Raw genomic sequence first — 19315 nt, 5'->3', positions numbered from 1 at the left:
AAGACACCAGAAAAAATAGCCTAAGTAGAACAAATAGAACAAATGCTCAAGGAAAGTCCCCAGAGGTTATAGCATATATAGGCTGCTTGGCTGAAAATTAATATTGATGGAACTGAAGATTTCATCTGAATCTTCAGCATCTTTGTGTTTCAAAATAAGTTTAAAATAACTATGGTATGAGATAATCATAGCACCTCTTATTAAATCATCTGAAAAAGGAGCCAGTATATTGCTGTTTAGTGTACTGTAGATTATTCTCAACATGGATGTGTTTTGTCTAAATGTTTGTAGAACTGACTGAATAAGGCCTTTATACACTACTGCAGAATCAGTAATAGATGTTGATCAGAAATGTGCACATGGGAGGGAGATTTGTTAGGTGAGAACAGAAATCATATAGAAAGAAAGAGATAAAATATATCAAAGACATAACTAAGATATGCAAGAGTTCTTCCACATTCAGTGATACCATTATTAAATGTTCTTGATGTTTTCACTCAGGTTTACGACATGGAGCTGGGTGAAGAATTCTATCTTCCACAAAATAAGAAGGAAAGCAGACAAATAGCCCCAGAGCTATCAGATCTTGTCATTTATTGTCAAGCTGTAAAGTTCCCGGGTAAGTGCCCTGCCCTGTGTTATTGCTTTCAGCTTTCTAATTCTTGGAGACATTATGTTTATGTTTTGAATTAGTTTGAAGTAGTCGAGGAGGTTCGTTCTTCATGAGTTGGTAGTCTTCATAATAGCAGCTCCTGGCTGAGAAGTGATGTTCATAAATTATGTGAATACATACTGTTTGTCATATTAAAATGTTTACAAAAGTGAAATTTGCCAGTCTTCACAACTTAGACAACTGCTTCACTGCCAAATGCCAGATGACAGAAAGCTTTATCTTAAGAGCTCTGAGTTTCCATGTAAGGACTTACTGAATTAAGAAGGAAAATATTCTTAAGACCTTGAAGGTAGAATGTGTCCCATTTCTTGAAGTGACCTCTGTTTAGTGTATTTCACCTTTGCCTACAGCCCCATTTTCTGTTCCTTCCCAAGTGGACAGTACAGGAACAATTTGCAGGGGTAAAGCACCTTTTCATGGGGTGTTGAGGGCAGCTGCTTCACACTCTCACTCAGTCTTTGTGGAAGCAGTTATGGAAATTGGAGAATCTTCTTCAGTACAGTAGGAAGAATAACTTTTGTAGAGAAAACGAGAGGGAGTAACTGAAGAGATCACTGATAGCTGCTTGTTCAATACTGAAATATGAGGTTGGGTATATTTTGGCTCATACCATGTACATAAATACTTGTAAATTGAGAATTTATTGTTTATTGATATGTTTAATGTTTTGAATGAAAAATCTGCTCTTTAGTGGAATAGTTCTCTGTGGAAAAGTTGTCAATTCTGCCAAATCATGATCTTACACAAACAGAACTATAATCAGATTAGAGAAGCTAACCAAACATGAAATAGTGTCAAATAGGCAAGATAAACACGATGGAAAGTGAACAGACATTCTTTTATAATCTTTTATGACTTTAAAAATTGTAGGTGTCACTTGTAAAAATAATGACTTCTAAAAATTCAAATCTGATACTCTTTTTAATGAAATCTGCAATGAGATATCTTTCAAGTAAAATATTTTCTTTCAAAGAAAGATATTCAAGATTAAATGGGGGTAGTTTGAGTTGTTCCAAGCATTTTGACACATTAAAAAAATTCTGACGTTCTGGGAAACTTTGAAATACTTAATTTTTAATGTAATACTGGTTATTAAAGAAATACCTCCTGTCCTTCTCGAATTTCTTCCTCTTGCTTTAAAAAGATCTTGAATAGAACAATTAAGAAAATCATCTCCTTTCACAGATAAACACATAAAGCTGTAGAAATTACTTTTCCAACAGACTTTGTCTCCTTTGAGACAAATGCTGCCTCCTCTGAGGTAGAGTAGGCTTCCATGGCCACCATGCCAGGGACTGGATCCCTCTGCTCAGCCAGAGGGCACAGACCTGGTGCAGTGCCCTACCCCAGTGTTGTCATTAATGATGGGAACAAGGCTGGTAGATCCATGACTGTGTAGCTCTAGTGCCTGTGCTCCTAACCAACTCAGAAAATGCAAGAGTTTTGGAAATAGGGAGGGCAGAATTCATGTCAGGGTCTGATCAATGGTGTAAATACTTTATTTCTCCTGTCTTCATATATTTTTGCTCTGTGTTTACACTTGCCTGTGTCCCTGAATGTTAATCACTGATATGTAACTATAAAAAAGGACAAGGACCATAATGTTCACTTGCTTTAATCTACTGGGTAACACAGACTTCCCTAAGTGTTCCCTGGTCAAAACAGAATTTGTCATGTGGAGAAAATAACATTTCTTGTTTATAAAACCTCTGGTAATAAGGAACACACCATGGCTTTTGTTGTTTCTGAGCTCTTTAACCTTACAGTCCTTGCTTAACTTGAGTTTCAGTGTGTTGGGTATCATTACACTGTTATGTGAGAGGCTGAAGGTGTGTTCTTTGGGGTCACCCTAGCTGAGGGCAGTGGAGCACCCCTGAGCACTGCTACAGGCAGATGGCTCATCACCTTGGTGCTGAGATCCTTACACAATGAGTAGAGAAACTGAGTGCATAAAAGCAGGATTTGCACTATCAGATGTAGGAAGCAGAGAGTCACCTAAGCTCACCAGCATGAAATTCAGTCACCATCTCCATCATATCAGATTATCTGCCCCTATGGTATCACTTTCCAAGAAATTGAAGTAAACATAAAAGGGATCACCCTTTTTACAGATAAAAATGCTGTAAATTCCCTTTTAAGGTCTGCAAGCCTGCAGACTTTCTTTTGGTCTGAAACACATGGTGAGAAGATGGCAATTACAGTTTAACCTGCTGTGTTAGTATGGTGAGAAGAAGAAGGGCAGGGAAACTTTCAGTTCCCTGGACTAAGTCTAGAAGCAGTAAAGCAGTGTGCTTGTATCTAACACATGAGATGGGCACTAAATTCTGTAACTCAAAGAACACGGCACAGGGATTGTAGGGAAACACAAAACATTTCCTCTGACACTGTGGTAGTACAATAGGATTTATGTACAGTATGGTGGGATCTAAGCTGATCCTACTTTGACCAGAGAGTTGGACCAGATGACTTCCATATCCTAATCAGCCTCTATTATTTTGTGAATTGATGATTCTATGAATTGGTAAAGCTATATTTTGCAGTCAGGCTAAAATTGGAGTGATAAATGGAGGTTGTCTGAGGGAAGAGATGTGTAACATGGGAAAGACTGAAAGGAAGCTCCCAGCTGCAGTGTGCCTGCCCTGTGGCCATCACACTGTGGGTTCAATCACCCCTAGGGTTCTGCACTGCACCCTCTGGTGATTCATGAGGTTAGTTTGTTTCCTCAGTGACTGTCTCCACAACAGGATTTTGAAACCTGGATCTTACTTGCCAAATCCATTTGATCCATTGAATACTGGGTTTAAATATTGCTGGAAGCACACAGTGCATTACTCCTCATTCTTCAAGTCAATTCATGTTCCTTGATCCCAGTTTCTACCGTCTTCTGTGATTTATGTGTGTGTCTTGGCCCAAAGAGACAATACATCTCCAACATGGAAAACACTTATGTGTATTCTGAATTTTACTAACCCAAGCAGTTCCATTGAAACTGTGTGCATAATTTTAGTAAGTACATGTCCACATGCCATAGAGTTTGAGAGTTGAAAATTCGCAGCTGTGGACAGACTTCAGTCAGAAAGAGGCAAATGTATCCTCTTTGTGATTTACATTTGTATTTGAAATACTAGTATTAAATCCAGAATTGTCTTTAGACAGGTGTGAATTGATGTGAATTAATGTGGAGTATTTTAGGAGTCACAGTTAGGCAAGTAAAGGTATATTTGCTTTGTTACATTCTATATCACAAATACATCTTGGGTCTCTGAGAGCATCCCACATCTCACTGCTGTGGGTGTCAGAATAATTATTGTGCACTTTAATTTTGATCTGCTGTGTGCTCTCTCCAAGCCAACAGAAAGAAATTAACCTTAAGTGGGATTAAGTCTGTTTACTTCACCAGGATTCAAGTAATGATTTTAATGATTATGTTTCTAGAATGCACAGGCTTGAATAATAGCTATACTAGATCTTTCCAGCTCCACTCCTAGTACATATTGGCCATAAATATGTAATGGATTTTGCACACCTAACTGTATTTCCCAACACTGAAATATAAATAAACAGAAGATGACTCTGGAAGCATTTTGAAGTTAAACTGTTCAACTGATGGCATTTGGACATATCATATGACATCATATCATATTCATGATCGTATATTTATTTAATTATGTAGGTATCGTATCCTAGATGAATCTCATGATCTTCACTACTGTACAGATTTTATTGCTTTTGTAGAAAAGATTTTTTTAAAAATTATTTCTAGGGTGAATACATTGGGACTCTTACTTGATTTTTTAGTATCAATTTGGACCATTTATTAATTTGAGAGAAAGCCTTTACCTTCCTCAAGCCAAATAGTAAAATGGAGAAAAGTTATATCATAGAAAGAGAATTGTATTTTGTATTGTTTTATATGAGTTTCTATATATGTTATATAAATGCATACATACATGCATTATATATAAAACCATACATAGTATATACATATATAAAAGTGTATAATATATAAAGATGTCAAAATTAAATTGTGGAGAAAAATACACTGCTTGTCCTGTGTGCTCTATAACAGGAATATTCATGCCTTCAAAAATAATGTAAAATATGGTGGAAAATGACATGCCCTCTTGGTCATGTTTTTTGGCTCATTTGTTTTACATTTATGGGAACAGGCTTGTCAACTCTAAACCCATCTGGCTCTAGCAGAGGAAAAGAAAGAAAATGCAGGAAGTCCATTTTTGGCAACAATCCTGGCAGGCTGAGCCCTGGGGAGTCAGCTGCTCTTGCCAAAGCATCTGGAAAAGGTAAAGTTAGCATCTTCTTTCACCAGTCACGTGGAATGACACTGTAATCCAACACATGTACCAGACCAAGTTGTTAAAGATCAAATACTTTCCAATGTGTAAAACATTAAACTTTGGAATGGTTTTTCATTAGCACAGCAGTTCTTACAGTGCCACTATTACAACTGAAGTGGTGAGTGTGGAATATTATAATTACTTGATCAGAAATATGATGACCCTAATTAATAAACAATTAAAAACTAATATACATTTTATATATCTGAAAGTTTGTATTTTTAATTACATAAGTGAATATTTTCAAAGTACAAATGAAAGCCAGGAGACTGTTGGGCTGGTCCAGAAAAGAATTTTTATTGTCTGAAATAGAACTTAGCAGCCTAAAATTCAGCCAAGTCCAAACATGTAATTGTGCAAATTAGACTCTGCAGGTGATTCAGTTTGTGAACCTGGAAATTGTGCATCTGCCTATGAACAGATGTAAAGAAATACAGAGAAAGTACAGGAAAGGTTCTGGAGCAGGAATAAGACCCAGATCCCCTTCCTTTCAAGTGATTGCCATGAACAGATATTTTGGACTCATGTTCTGGCTCAGGGAAGGTTGTATTTCTTACAGCCCAAAGGCCTGACTGCAGTAGACAGGAGAGATTTCCTTCTAGAGGCCAGTGAAGTGAAGAATTGTGGTGCCTAATTCTAAAGCATATAAGTATATTGCTGCCTTTTTCCCCTAATTTTTGCAGTCTTTGTAGACTGTCTGTTTGGAAAATCAGCAGATGGTTTTCATTCTTGCCTCTCTTCCTCATGTAAAATGTATAAATGAGAAGAAGGGACTTCTATTCCTTTATTTTATTAAGGCAAATGCCAGTTAGGTATTTATTTATGAAAGTGGTTGTTTGCACATCTAATCATGGTATTATTTCAGTACTTGGAGGTTGTGTTTCCTCTCATGGATTGTTCTCACTCTGTGAGAAGGACTGTCCTGAGCAGTGTCGTTTCCAGGATCACTTTTACCATGAGCAGGGCACACACACACACTCCCCTAGCAGAGGTTGGAGTCTCTGGCCCTGCCTGGGGGCACTGTTTGTTTTGCAGGTCCCTTTGATGCGGTTCGGCAGACGTGGGAAGATCCCTGCTGTCCTTACAGCTCCCCAGCTTCCCTCAGCGCCATCATCAGGACGCCCAAGTGCTACCACATCTCGTCGCTGAACGAGAACGCCGCCAAGCGCCTGTGCCGGCGCTACTCGCAGAAGCTGATCCAGCACACCAGCTGCCAGCTGCTGCGCACCTACCCCGCCGCCACGCGCATCGACTCCTCCAACCCACACCCCCTCATCTTCTGGCTCCACGGTGTGCAGCTCGTGGCCCTGAACTACCAAACCGATGGTGAGCCCACACAAACACAGCCTTAAAGCGTTTGGAATGGGACAGAAGGTCTTAAATTGTGAATTTGTGTTTTCCCTGTTTACTTTTCCCTGCTCTCCTGAGGGTTCTTCTTGTATTTGCACTCCAGCACAAGCAGGTTCGTACCACGACAGTCTGGTCCTTGACAGCAGCAGCCCCAGAGTCCAGGAGCTTTATGCCAATGCACCAAATTCCCTGATAAACCAGAAGTGCCTGGACACCAACGCTTCCATTTTTATATTTATTTTATTGCTGAAGGTTGTTTTTTTGTCCAGGTTCAAGTAACTGTTGTCCCTTTCTGATAATTTCAAGCATGAAAAGGTATTGAACTATTTTTCAATTGGAAGTACTGCCTTGGATGCTGTTTTAATGTTAATCAAAACATTTTTGGAATATTTGCTATCCTATTCTATGTTCCTTCACATTTTCAATGGGAGATCCATACAATACTCTTTCATTCTGCAGTTCAGGGCACATTCCTATAAACTTCTCAGAGAGCTGATGTAGGCAAGCCCTACAGTTCAATAAAGACAATGGAAAGGAAAAGAGTAAACTGTTTGTGGAGTTTTGTGTAATTACTGGATAGATTGGATACATAAATCACAGCTGCTACTGAAAACCAGGAATAGTACACAACTAAAATAATTTTTAAAAAGATACTTCAAACATGACTTTGTCTTCACTATTGCAGTTTTTCCATTGTACCATTGCTCTCTGTCAGTTTTGGCTGCTTTCATTTCACAGATCTTCCTCTGCAACTCAATGCAGCAATGTTTGAGGCTAACGGTGGCTGTGGATATGTTTTGAAACCTCCAGTTCTGTGGGATAAAAACTGTTCAATGTACCAGCAGTTTTGTCCATTGGAAAGAGACCTTGACAATAAGGAGCCAGCTATATATTCTTTAACAGTAAGTGCATGAAAAGGGAATTTCATACAGGCAAACAGATGGATGTAGACAATGTGCAACTGCAGTCCTTAACCAGCATTACAGTCATGCTTCTAAATGAAAAGACTGAATCTTCTAGTGTTGCTTCTGAAGATCAGCCTAACTAACAGAAATTGGAGAGGAAAGGAACAATGATTTGTCTTGTCTTTATTGTATTGGCTGATTTGTATCCATAGTTACTTCCCCTGTTTCCTTCACAGTATTTGTTGAAACTCAGTCCTGAAAGCATTTTTCCTGGGACTACACAACCGTGTAAAATTACACATGTGCCTTGATGTTTTGCACATTTGTGAACACTTGAAAAGCTGCACAAAAAGCCATTATGAAAAGCTGTACTGAATCTTGAAAAAATATTTTTGTAAGTTATGTAACAAGATACATAATTCATGGATTTGTGGCCAAAAAAATGTAGTCTCAGAAGTTAGTCCTTTCCAGGAAATTTGTCACAAAAGTGAGATTCTTAAGAATCAGAATTCTCCCAGCTGTGGTAATTGCACTCTTAATTCCTGTGTTGTGTATGCCAAAGCAAGCCAGAGCTCAGTGCCATCACCCTAGAGTAATGGAGAAGAAAATGGGATCCTTTTTGACTACATTGCTGGTGCATTCATTCTGGATTAATGTTCAGATGCCTTGAACAGTTGTATTGTGTGTTTTTTTCAGAGGAAAGATACCGTAGCGGTGGTGTTGGGGTGGGAGGGTTGAGGGAGCTGTGCTTTTGAACTTACTGCCCTGGCAATCACAAAAGTGAATGTTGTAATTAATTCAGCATGTTAACAAACTGTGCTTAGGGGTGTGCTGAGCAGTATTTAGCTCAGAAGAGGACAGCATAGGGATTACCCCTCTGATTGTTCTCTGTGCTCCTCGGCTGCAGATCGTGTCTGGCCAGAACGTTTGCCCCAGCAACAGCACGGGCAGCCCCTGCATCGAGATCGACGTGCTGGGGATGCCCCTGGACAGCTGCCACTTCCGCACCAAGCCCATCCACCGCAACACCCTCAACCCCATGTGGAACGAGCAGTTCCTTTTCCGCGTGCACTTTGAGGATTTGGTCTTCCTCCGGTTCGCAGTTGTTGAGAACAACAGCTCGGCGGTGACGGCCCAGAGGATCATCCCCCTGAAGGCGCTCAAGAGAGGTGCGGCATGGCTCCTAAGCCAGAGCGCTCCAGCAGGTTCCGAATCCTTCCCGAGGGAAATTTTTAATCAGTTGCCTTTTTTTAGAGGAGACAGGGAGCAAATAGTAGACAGCACACCATGGCCTGGCAGTACAGTGCTGATCTGAGACTCCCTGGGTGCTGGCAGCCGCCCCAATGACTTGTAAAAAGTGAGATCCTGTGCTGCTGGTGGGGCAGGGGCGTGTGGAACACACCTGCTCTGATCCTCAGGGTGCTCCTGAGGCCATGTTCACCTGGACTGGCTGCTCCATTAGGGAGCTTGGAGTGGTTTCACTCCTGCCTTTGCCCAGGAAGCTGCTGTAACAGCTGTGCAGAGGGGAATTGCACTTCCCACATCCATGGCTGGAGGGGAGTTGAAGAAAGGGTGAAAAAAGGGTGAATGAGAGATCAGGAAACATCACTAATTGAGTGATACTGGGGGAGGGAGTTTCCCTGTTGCCAGTAGCTCTTTTACATTTGCTTTGTACCACTGTAACATCACACAACCTCTGTGTTGGCATATAAGGAGATTTGGCCATACATATGCACAGAATTTGACCTTGCTTCATTCATGTTCTGATATTTAGATATTTCATGTATGACTATATTGAATATTATGGTAAAACAAAGACAGGTTGCTCTGTGAGCCACTCAGCAGTAGGATTTGTTACACTGTTGTACAGAGTGTTAATATGCAGTATTATTACAGTGCTTCAAATCGTATCTGTGTAGCAAAGTGTAGCTATAAATACAGCAAGTTTAACTTTTCTATTTATGAGACTTGTGTCCTAGGATGTGGCAAAGTATTTACAGAAGGATTTTTCCTCTTTAGGCTACAGACATGTCCAGCTCCATAACCTACACAATGAAACATTAGAAATTTCCAGTTTGTTCATAAACAGTCGGAGAATGGAAGAAAGTCCCTCTGGAAACACTCTGCCTGCATCAGTGGTAATTAAATTCCTATTTGTGTGCCTGAATTACCTGTATTCTTGATTTACTAACAGCTATGATGTGAAGATTTATAGGGCCAGAGTGTTCAAAGATGTTAGCCCTCAAACCTGCACATTCTTCAGACATACCTTGATGCCTACTGTTTTGCTTTGGTGGGAGTAAGGTTATCCCACCTAGATAAAACTGTGGGAAGGTAAATCTTTGCAAAGTCTGGCTCCTCTGCTGTATATAGGTATAGAACAAGAAATGTGCTTCACAACTGGGGGAATGTGGATGAGCAGTCAGTTTCAGGGCAGCCACATGCATGAGGCTTTGTGCATGAATTGTAAGCAAATTGTTTTCTATTACAAGAAAAGATGAACTCTGCAGTTCCATAAATACATACAGATTTATATATGGGTGTGCACATCCATATGTTTATATGTGCAAATATGTATACGTACATACAGATATTTGTATATCTAAAAATATGTGTGCATAGATGCACATTTGTTTAAAAGTCCTTACTGTTGGGTTACCTGGGTTACTTGTGTTTTGGCAACTTTAAACATGTATTTTATCATTTTGCTGACTCCTAAAACGTCAGATAAAACCTTCTGAGCTCCTGCATGTAGAGCAGATGTGTTGCAGATATTACCTCCTATGAATATATGCCAAACTTGTATCTTGGTGAATTACTAGGATAGAAAGGAAGAACAAATAGTTTGGAGGTTAAAACAGAGTTATAGCTTTTAATTCAATAATCTGTATGCTGAATCCAAATATCTGAGCTCAGAATGGGGAATGAGTGATGGAGGTTTGCCCTTTGTCCAGTGGTAGTTTATGTATTCCCACTGGAAAACTTCCTTTTTCTTCCTTCTCTTCAGCTTCAAGATACAGTGCAGGCTTTTGGAGGGTTTGTTGGGGGTTTTTAGATGCCTCAATCCATAGTGTAAGAAAGAGCCATGTATGAGCTGAACAGCTTTGCTTTGTCAAGGCCCTTATGACTTGTGTGTACAGTTTCTTTTAAGCAACCTAGAAATAACATGACTGTGTAAAAACATCCAGTAACCTGTTGAATGTTGTCTGAACAGTTGTTTAGCCTGGGAGAAAGGAAAGCTGCCGTGACTTACAAAGTGACAGTTCATGGAATTCCAGGCCCGGAGCCTTTCACTGTTTTCAGTGTAAGTGCAGGGACCACGGCTGCACAGCTGCTCCATCAGGTGAGCTTCCATTGCCAGAATCCACACTAATATCCTTCTGGACCTCTGTCTCCCTCCCTGTGCTCCCTCTGCTCTCACACACAGGGTCGTAGTTCATTCATCATAGCAAGAGGTGCTGTTAGAAATGCATTTCTGTGGAATTAATTATGCAGCAAACACAGAACATAATCCTTGGAATTTTCCCAATCTTGACTTCAGAGAATGGGTTTATAATCTTAGAACATATTCCTTATTACTGTTTTAATATTTGGCCATACACAGATGAGAAAAACAATCCTAGTTGACAGGGGCAGTGGGTTCTCCTTACAACAAAGTCAAACATTTCTGCACAATTCTTTGAACTGAGGCACCGTAGGAACAGAGAGTAAAAGTTAGAGGGCTAAGTTCATGAGTAGAAAAACCAGTTAACTCAGCAGGGATTGTTATTCTAGCAGTGGGAAAAGACTGTACTGTCCTGGGATTATGAATAAATTTTCTGGCCAGCCAAAAAGGACTGAAATAATCTTAAATAGTACTGCCTTGTCTGGAATAGTTGAACTGCTTGGCTGGGCTAAAGAGAACAGGACATTACCCTGGAGTAAAATATCTGAATAATAAATAGCACATCAGAAATCCTGCCTGCACTGTCAGAATAGTTACTGATTCTTAAAGCTTCCTTATTCATTCTCATTTGTAACTACTAATTATGCAGTGTTTATATTTGGCATTCTAATTGTTGTGAGTTGTCTTCTTAGCTCTTGGCTACCATAAAAGGCACCGAGTCATGCGCTGCAGACTATTTTCTGATGGAAGAGAAAAGTTTTATATCTAAAGAAAAGAGTGAATGCAGAAAACCACCATTCCAGAGAGTGATTGGTCCTGAAGAAGGGCTAGTACAGCTTTTAAACAGTTGGTTCCCAGAAGAAGGATATGTTGGAAGAATTATCTTTAAAACTCGAGAGGAAGTAAGTCTGTTTTAGATAAATTGTTATTTACAAAGTAGCAAAAAATAGCTCTTAGGACCATGAAACAAAAGGGTGCAGTATTTGTTTCACTGCTTGGTGAGTAATGTCAATGCTGTGTGCATTATTTAAAAACAAACTTAACTCTTGAGAAGTACAACTGGACTTTATACACCTGTGTGACAGCACCTGGATCTCAGCTCCAGTATCAGCTGTGTGATGTTTATTCATTATAAATCAGTCAAACAGTGACTCTGTTTGGAGTGATAGTTTTAATTTAATGCAAATCTAGATTATGTTATGATAGGAAATTAATATAGATAATACCAAAGGATCACAGATAAAAGAACTTCAGAAAACCACCATCAATTTAGATAGCAGCAACTTCCCTTAATAGTGCCCAGGCTTGTGAGAGAGAGATAAAAAATGCAGGAGAAAGACACTTAATGATTCCATTTTCAGAGGTGCTTTCTTTGGTCAGTTCAGCAAATATATATATTTATATATGACAGAAGTCCTCTGGTATACTTTGAACTGAAAAAATGTATTTCTGCTTATTTTGACGGAACTTTTTATAAAGCTTCCATTTGTAAAATTGCTATTATATTACTCAAGTCCATGTTTTGGTTTCCTTTATATCTATTTAGTACAAAAATGACAAGGTAGAAATTTATTTGTGGAAATAGCAGCCTACTGCATTCCACTGAGTACAGCACTGCCTCTGTCAGTGTGTGCTGCCACATGTGTTCTGCCAAGCCCCATACCTTGAGAAAATGGGTTAAAATCCGCCTTAGCACAGGTGAAAATTATGCTGTTCTGTCCTGTGATGTGAGTACTTCAAAGCATTATCCATAATTTTGAACCTTTCAGCAGGCAGCAGAACCTCAGAGCTTGGAGCTAGAAATGAAGCTGCAAATCTGACTGGAAAAACAAGGTCCAGTGACAGGGTGCAATACACAGCCCATATTTACAGCTTATGAATCCAAGCTGTGTTCCAAGAGTTCCAAGGCATTGGACAGAAATGAATTCTCTGACAGAAGCTTCGAGGAGGAATTCTGTTTAAAATCTGCAGTAGTCATTGAAAAGGGAGAGAGAAACATGCAGCCTTCCCCTTGCTCCACAGTACAGGAAAATGTTAGCTCAGATTCTGGCTCTGTAAATTCTTTTGACTTTAGTTCAGGGACAGGAAAGAAAAGAACCCTTTCCACCTGGCACCATTACATTACAAAACATCATTTTGTATACATAAGGGAAGATTTAAGGGACCATTTTTTGCAAAATCTCCATTCCTCTCCTACTATGAAAGGTATTTCAGATTCAGGTTTTAGAAAACATGGGTATTTACTAGTACTATTACTTATTATTAGCAATAGTCACTTGTCAAAACTCTTATAATGCATTTAACAAAATGAAGCTGAGGCAACCACAGAGCCTCCAATTTCCATGTAATAAACCCTTGTGCGACCACCAGCTGTTAGTCACCTCTCTGAAGTAAATAAATTTGTCATTTCCTCTGTAGAATTTAAATGAGAGAAATGTCTTTCAAGAAGCAAAGGAAGAAGCAGCCATCAGCTCTGAGGATGACAGCTTCTTTGTTCAGGTACATGATGTCTCCCCAGAGCAACCACGCACTGTGATCAAAGCCCCACGCCTCAGCACGGCACAGGATGTCATACAGCAGGTAACATACCTGCCCACCTCAACATGTGGGCTGGAAGTTGCTTTTAAACAAGCTAAGCTGGGGTTTGTTCTCAGCAGTAGCTGAAGAATTTGTTTAGTAGCCTGAATCTGAGGAAATGTCTTGGTTTTTGTTTTGTTTTTCTGCTCTTAAACAGACTCTCTGCAAAGCCAAATACTCCTACAGCATTTTGAGCAATCCGAACCCAAGTGATTATGTGCTCTTGGAAGAGGTGACAAAAGAGCCAGCAAACAAAAAGTCTTCAACGTCTAAACCATCTCAGAGGATTCTCTCTGATCAAGAGTGTGTGTTTCAAGCCCAAAGCAAGTGGAAGGGAGCAGGAAAATTCATCCTTAAGCTTAAGGAACAGGTTCAGGTAAAAGATACAATACTTTACAGCAGGTGTTACAGATGGTGTGTGAACCTGCTTTCCATGCAAGGGAGACATGACTGGCATGAGGGCAGAGGAAAAGGACAGACTACAGCAAAAACCAGATTTCCTCTTTTCTCTGAACCACCCTTACTTTTTTCTTTGCAAAACTGCATCACTTACATCCAGCAACACAATTCCCTGACAGCCTGCAAATCCAGAACAACCTTTATCTGCTACAGCTGTTTTTCAAAACCTTCTGGCTGTGCATGCCATGTTCCCTGTCATAATAAAGGACCATTCAAATGGGCAGAACTTAAAAGCTACTGGAATAAAGTCCCCTTTATTTCTGCCTAGTGAAAAAGTTGTTCTGTTGCTTTATCTCAGGATTTAAAAATGGCAGGAATGAAGTACATGCCTGCTGGGAAAAGAAGATGTGTTCTCCTTTCTAGCAAACACCACCAATCCAAGCTGCTGTTGCTTTAAAGCAACTGTATTATAAGCACAGATTACCAAATTTGCTAAACATATCTTTAACGATGCATAATTTGTAATAATTTTATTCAGAACAATCAGAAGGAAGTGCCTGGATGAAAGCACAGCCACTGAATTCCTAAAGAGAGGCTGCCTAGCAGTATGTTAGGTGTTTTCATATTCACTCCTTATTTCCCAGCAAACAAGCAGCTGTTAAACCACCTCTATGAACTTTTAAAATTTCTACAGGCAGCACGAGATGACAAGAGAAAAGGCATCTCCTTCACCAGTGAGCTGAAGAAGCTGACCAAGTCGAGTAGGCAGTACCGGGGCTTCGTGTCCCCCCCGCTGCAGGACAGTCCCCAGGGCAGGGACGAGAGAGCCGCCTGCGCCGTGGCCTTCAGTGACATCATGGAATAGCGAGACACCCCTGCTGCCACGGCAAGGCTGCTCAGGTATGGCACAGAGCACTGCTCACAGGGCATTCCTGCTTCCAAGCTGTAGCTGATCAAACCAAGTGAGGTACAGGGAATGCCAGGATGAGCCACAAAAGCCTCACACACACTGGTGTGCACGGGCACGGTGACATCAGGAAGTGAATCAGAATGGTGGAGTTTCTCCCAGTTTCTCTGTCCATTTAATCCAAAATGTTGCATACTGGTTGATTTTGAAGTACTCATTTTTATCAACTGTTGTGCTTAAATAGTGATGTTCTGTTTCTCTTTTGCTCTGGGACATGGCAAATGGAAGTGAGCAGCAGAGCTTTTTTGTTTTTTGTTACGTCCAGATAATAAAATCATCAGGATTGGTGATCTCTTTTTTAGCTAGAACAAGTTTGTAGTGTTTTCTTTCTGTGGAAATTTTGCCAGAAATGTTTAAACATTTACATTATCCTTTCTGTATCTCTTCAATTTCTTCCATCTTGCTTGACTTCAAACAACTGAAATACACAACAAAGACTGTCCCATTTATATGGAGATAGCAAGTGCCACACTTTGCCCAGCACTGTACATTAACCAGACACTTGCACAGTGCTACTACAGCACTGTGACAGCAGCTGGGAAGCTGCAGCTCATTGCAAATGAAGAAATCTTGTTCAGTGTTGATAATTCCACCCCACAGATGGCCAATTTAAGATTACATTTTTTTTTTCTATATACATCTAATTATTAAAGCATTATTTGACACGCACTGTAATGCTGCTGCTAAGTCACTAAGTTAACAGAGTTTGAGCACTGTTTTCATTTGCAAGGTATTTCAAATAGGAAGGGATGAATTTGATAGCTTATTTCCAGGCTGCTATAGACCCCCTAAACAACCTGAATTCAAGGAAAGCAAAGTAAATTATGGAAAAATCAGAGTCACTTTCCCTCTTCTGCATTTGGGTGGGTTTTTGTTTTGCTGGGGGTTTGTTTTGTTGGGCTTTCTTGTTGTTTAGGTTTTTTTTTCCTTTTTTTCCTTTTTTTTATGAAACCCAAACCTGGAATTTACATGACTGAATCCTTCTGCAGTGCCTTTGAAGGATCCTGCTGCAGAATGAACTGGTCAGCAATTGTGTGCCCTGAGCTACAGATGCTCAATCCAGTCAGTGCTGCTGGGTTAACATGCAGAATCTGGGATGGGATGCTGTAGATGCCTGTCAGCTCTCGGAAGATTCCTCTCTTCCTGGATCTTCGCATCTGCAGATTCTCCATAGGCGGATGGAGAAGTTTTCTTGGACTGAGTGTTGTAAACAAACACGCGTCATCACCCTCCCCTTTTTAAACAAAAGATAATTTTAGCTTGTTGCCTCTAAGGAATCTGAAGGCAAAGAACCAGAGTGTTCTTTTATGTGTATTATATGAAAATAACGCACTTTGACCTGATGATTACTGTTACACTGTGTTAAGTGATTGTAAAGAGATTGCAATATGCTGTAACTTCCTTTGCATATCTGTTTAACTTTGGTGAATATACACAAAACACTCAGAATTATTTATGGTTTATCTACATTAACAAAATAATGTACAATAGCTGAACACACCTTACTGGTAGTTGAGACTTTGCAAGGAACAACATTTTCTTCTTATATAAAATTTTAATTTTCCAGGCTTGTGTTTAAAGAAAGAATATTTATTATTGTGTTTCAAATTACATGCCATTGTATAGTATATTTATCATATACTACTTTTTAGAAAATTCAGACTTTTTTATCTTTCTCTGGATTTAGAGGAAAAAAATATTAGAACTTTTCTGATTGTTTCTTTTTAGCACAAGGTGTTTAATACCCAGTACTGACCAAATTCAAAACAATGCATTGTAATTAACATTTCAAAAATTTGAATTCAAACCACATTTTTCCATGTAGTCAGGAACTGTCTTTTTACTTGTCTGTTAAACCCAGAGGGTATAAAGAACTTTACACTATAATTCTTGACAATTCTGTTTACATAGAAACACTGTTGTAAAGTTTTACGTGTGCTGAACTCATCTTAGGTTAAGTTAGTTGTGGTAGTCTCTTTTTTTTTCTCTCCATGGGAGTTACTGATGTGTTTAGTTATTTAAAATAATCCATTACAGGGACACAAACAACTGCTGCAATCATCCATCCCTTTGATATCCCACAAGAAATGTGTCTGTGGGGAACAAACTGCTCTGCACATGTTTTTGTTTCACTAGAGCAAACCCTAAACACAGGAAAGAAGCTACAGGCAGTAGTCTTATGACAGCTAATGCCCCCACTATGAATAAGAAAGTGAAGCAAAAGTCATTAACTGGCATATAAACAAGCAGATAGAACCTGCATTCTGTCACCAGAAACGATGAAGTCTTTCACTATACACTACAGAAAGGAGAGTATATAAAGTAGCCATTTACCAAAGTAAAAAAGTGCCCTCTTGAGGTCACTTCCAGCTTTCAGGAAAAATAACCACAGACATAGAAGACAGTCAAACTTCTCAGTGGCATATCCTCACAGAGGCCATGCACTTCCATGCTCATCTTTCACAAAAGTAGTTTTGAACTTATGTACCAAAGCAGCATTTTGCAAATCAGCAACATGACCCAACTCCAGCCCCCAGCCAGCTCAGCCTGTCACCCATTACCAATTCCCACAGGAGCAGCCCCTGTGAGGGACACGTGCTCCCTCTCCTTCCCAAGGAAAATGTTAAGTGACAGTTTACACGTAGTTTGAAATGCACAGTTTGCGTTGGAATACTTTGGAGCTATGGGAAATACATCCACCTGCTGCACAATTCAATGAATGCAACCATTTTTTTAAATGTTAGCTTCATTCTCTCTGTTATTTCAACATGGGGGCAGTTTGCCACCACTGAGAATTTTTTCCTTTTGGTCTTTTTTATGGCATTTTAAAAACAATGCTTAAAGTCCTGCAGTTTGCCCTTACATGTTTAGCTCTCTTGGTTTTGTTGGTGTGGTTTTTTTGGGCGAGTTTTTTATCTGTAGCAGCTCTGAAAATTCCTATCACCTGTAGTATCACAGTAGGCTGGCAGGAATCCTTGCTAATGAATTGCATTCAACAACATTCTTATACCCATGTTGTCATCCACTAGTGCTTTTCTGTCAGATAGAAAAATAACAACAACAACAAAAACAATCATGGGGAAGCAAAGGGGACATCAGTAGTCATATCAAATTATGCACCATAGGCCTGACACTGGCCTGAAGTCTTGTGGTCATTTAAAATCAGCAGTTTTGTGCTATTTCTGCTAACACAATTTTTCTAGCTTTGGGAATAGCTTACTAATATAAGTATCTTGATCATCAATCACAGTCAAAGCATTCTCTTGCTGCTGTTTATCACAGTGAAAGGGAACAGCAAAATATTTGGCATTTGATTTAAAAACCTTAACTTTAGGCCTGTAGACATCTGAAACTGTGTAAAGCTAATGAATCTGTTCCAGTATTTTTATTAATGTACATGCATCACAATTTAAAGTTGAGGTATTGGTAAATATCCAGGTAATCTTTTCTTGGTGAAACATGATGCTCTAGGGTGAATTTAGGAAAGAATTGCATGCAATGCCCTTTCTCTTGCTAGTTCCAAGTAGTGGAAATACAATTCCACTTGAAGCATTAAACAGCCATGGGGAGTTGTTAACTTCTGTGAAAGCCCAGTTAAAGAGCTTTCACGTGCTAAGTTATTATGCTAATAGGAATGTTTATTCTGTTTAGCCACAGATTTTATTTCTGCAGGAATCTGTCCACACATTCCTATGGCAAAAATGACAAAATAACTTTGTCATTTTTCCATGCTTTTGACTGAGTATGGGCATCAATTAGGAAAATACATTCATTTTTACATTACAAACTATTTACAGGAAGCAGCTTCCAGGAGAAAGTTTGAAACAAAGGAATGTAAATAACCAACATCTTCCAGAAACATGCAGCCTCTGAGCAGCAGCAGGCCTTGCACTGCACACTTCACAGGTAGAAATCTCTTGCTTCTCCTGCTCTGTTGCCTATTGGCAAAACCACAGAAGTATTTTATTCTGTACTATTTAAAAACTGCTACTTTTTTGCCAATGTCTTGCCGTTTCCCTGTGCAGCAGGTGTTGTTTGCAGTGTGTGACTGTAGGGCCAAAGCTGGGCAGTCCCAGCTCCCGTGTGAGTGCAGAGCTGCTCTGCCTGCAGGAACTGGGGCTCTGCAGGAGCTGCTTCCTCTGCCGCCCAGAGGCTTTCCTGCTTCTGCCTTACTGACCCCACTAACAGCAGCCACAACACTGAGAATACTCGCTCACTTTTCAGTTTAAGCCTAGTGAGATTATTTTTCTTGCTTACAAATATTAATAGCCACTTTTGGAAAGGTGTCTGCTTCTAGAACTCAGAGGCTTTAGAGAATTAAACACTTCAACACAGAAATATCCAAATACTTCAAGAACACTTTCTCTTACATTCACAGTTTATTTTCAAAAAGAGAAGACCTTGCTGGTAGCTTTACAGGCTAAGTCTGCAGCTTCTGAAACTCAACTGTGTTCTGCTCTTCAAATGCTTCAATTAACATCTGGTTTTTAATCACTGTCTATTACTATTCCACTATAAAACTCAGTTTACTTTTAGGGTAGCCCACTAAATGTACCAATGGTGGCAACTTTTCCTGTCTGTGATAAATATTTTGTAACGTAAATAGTGATAGACATTTGGCAGTTAGCAAATTAAACACAAAAATAAATAGCAGTAAATAGATTTTGCTCCAATAGATGTATAAGCTCTTTCAGAATGACTTGT

The 19315-nt window shown here is 39.6% G+C and overlaps 1 protein-coding gene across 3 annotated transcripts in view; it reads left to right on the top strand.

The window, feature by feature from the left end:
• Positions 1 to 18292, top strand: part of PLCE1 (phospholipase C epsilon 1) — a 136680-nt gene extending 118388 nt beyond the window's left edge. For all 3 annotated transcript variants that reach the window (XM_079312910.1, XM_079312911.1, XM_079312912.1), the window contains 12 exons: positions 502 to 619; positions 4843 to 4974; positions 6064 to 6354; positions 7117 to 7280; positions 8191 to 8452; positions 9303 to 9421; positions 10498 to 10626; positions 11361 to 11570; positions 13087 to 13248; positions 13403 to 13621; positions 14339 to 14544; positions 15601 to 18292. In XM_079312910.1, the coding sequence (XP_079169036.1) occupies positions 502 to 619; positions 4843 to 4974; positions 6064 to 6354; positions 7117 to 7280; positions 8191 to 8452; positions 9303 to 9421; positions 10498 to 10626; positions 11361 to 11570; positions 13087 to 13248; positions 13403 to 13621; positions 14339 to 14509 (1977 nt within the window). In that variant the 3' untranslated portion in view covers positions 14510 to 14544; positions 15601 to 18292. The remainder of the gene's footprint in view (positions 1 to 501; positions 620 to 4842; positions 4975 to 6063; positions 6355 to 7116; positions 7281 to 8190; positions 8453 to 9302; positions 9422 to 10497; positions 10627 to 11360; positions 11571 to 13086; positions 13249 to 13402; positions 13622 to 14338; positions 14545 to 15600) is intronic.
• The last annotated feature ends 1023 nt before the right edge of the window (positions 18293 to 19315 follow it).

The sequence above is a fragment of the Erithacus rubecula genome (assembly GCF_903797595.1).
Source record: "Erithacus rubecula genome assembly, chromosome: 9".
NCBI lineage: Eukaryota > Metazoa > Chordata > Aves > Passeriformes > Muscicapidae > Erithacus > Erithacus rubecula.
The sequence above is the reverse complement of the archived record's forward strand: the minus strand, read 5'-3'. Positions and strand labels throughout refer to the sequence as shown.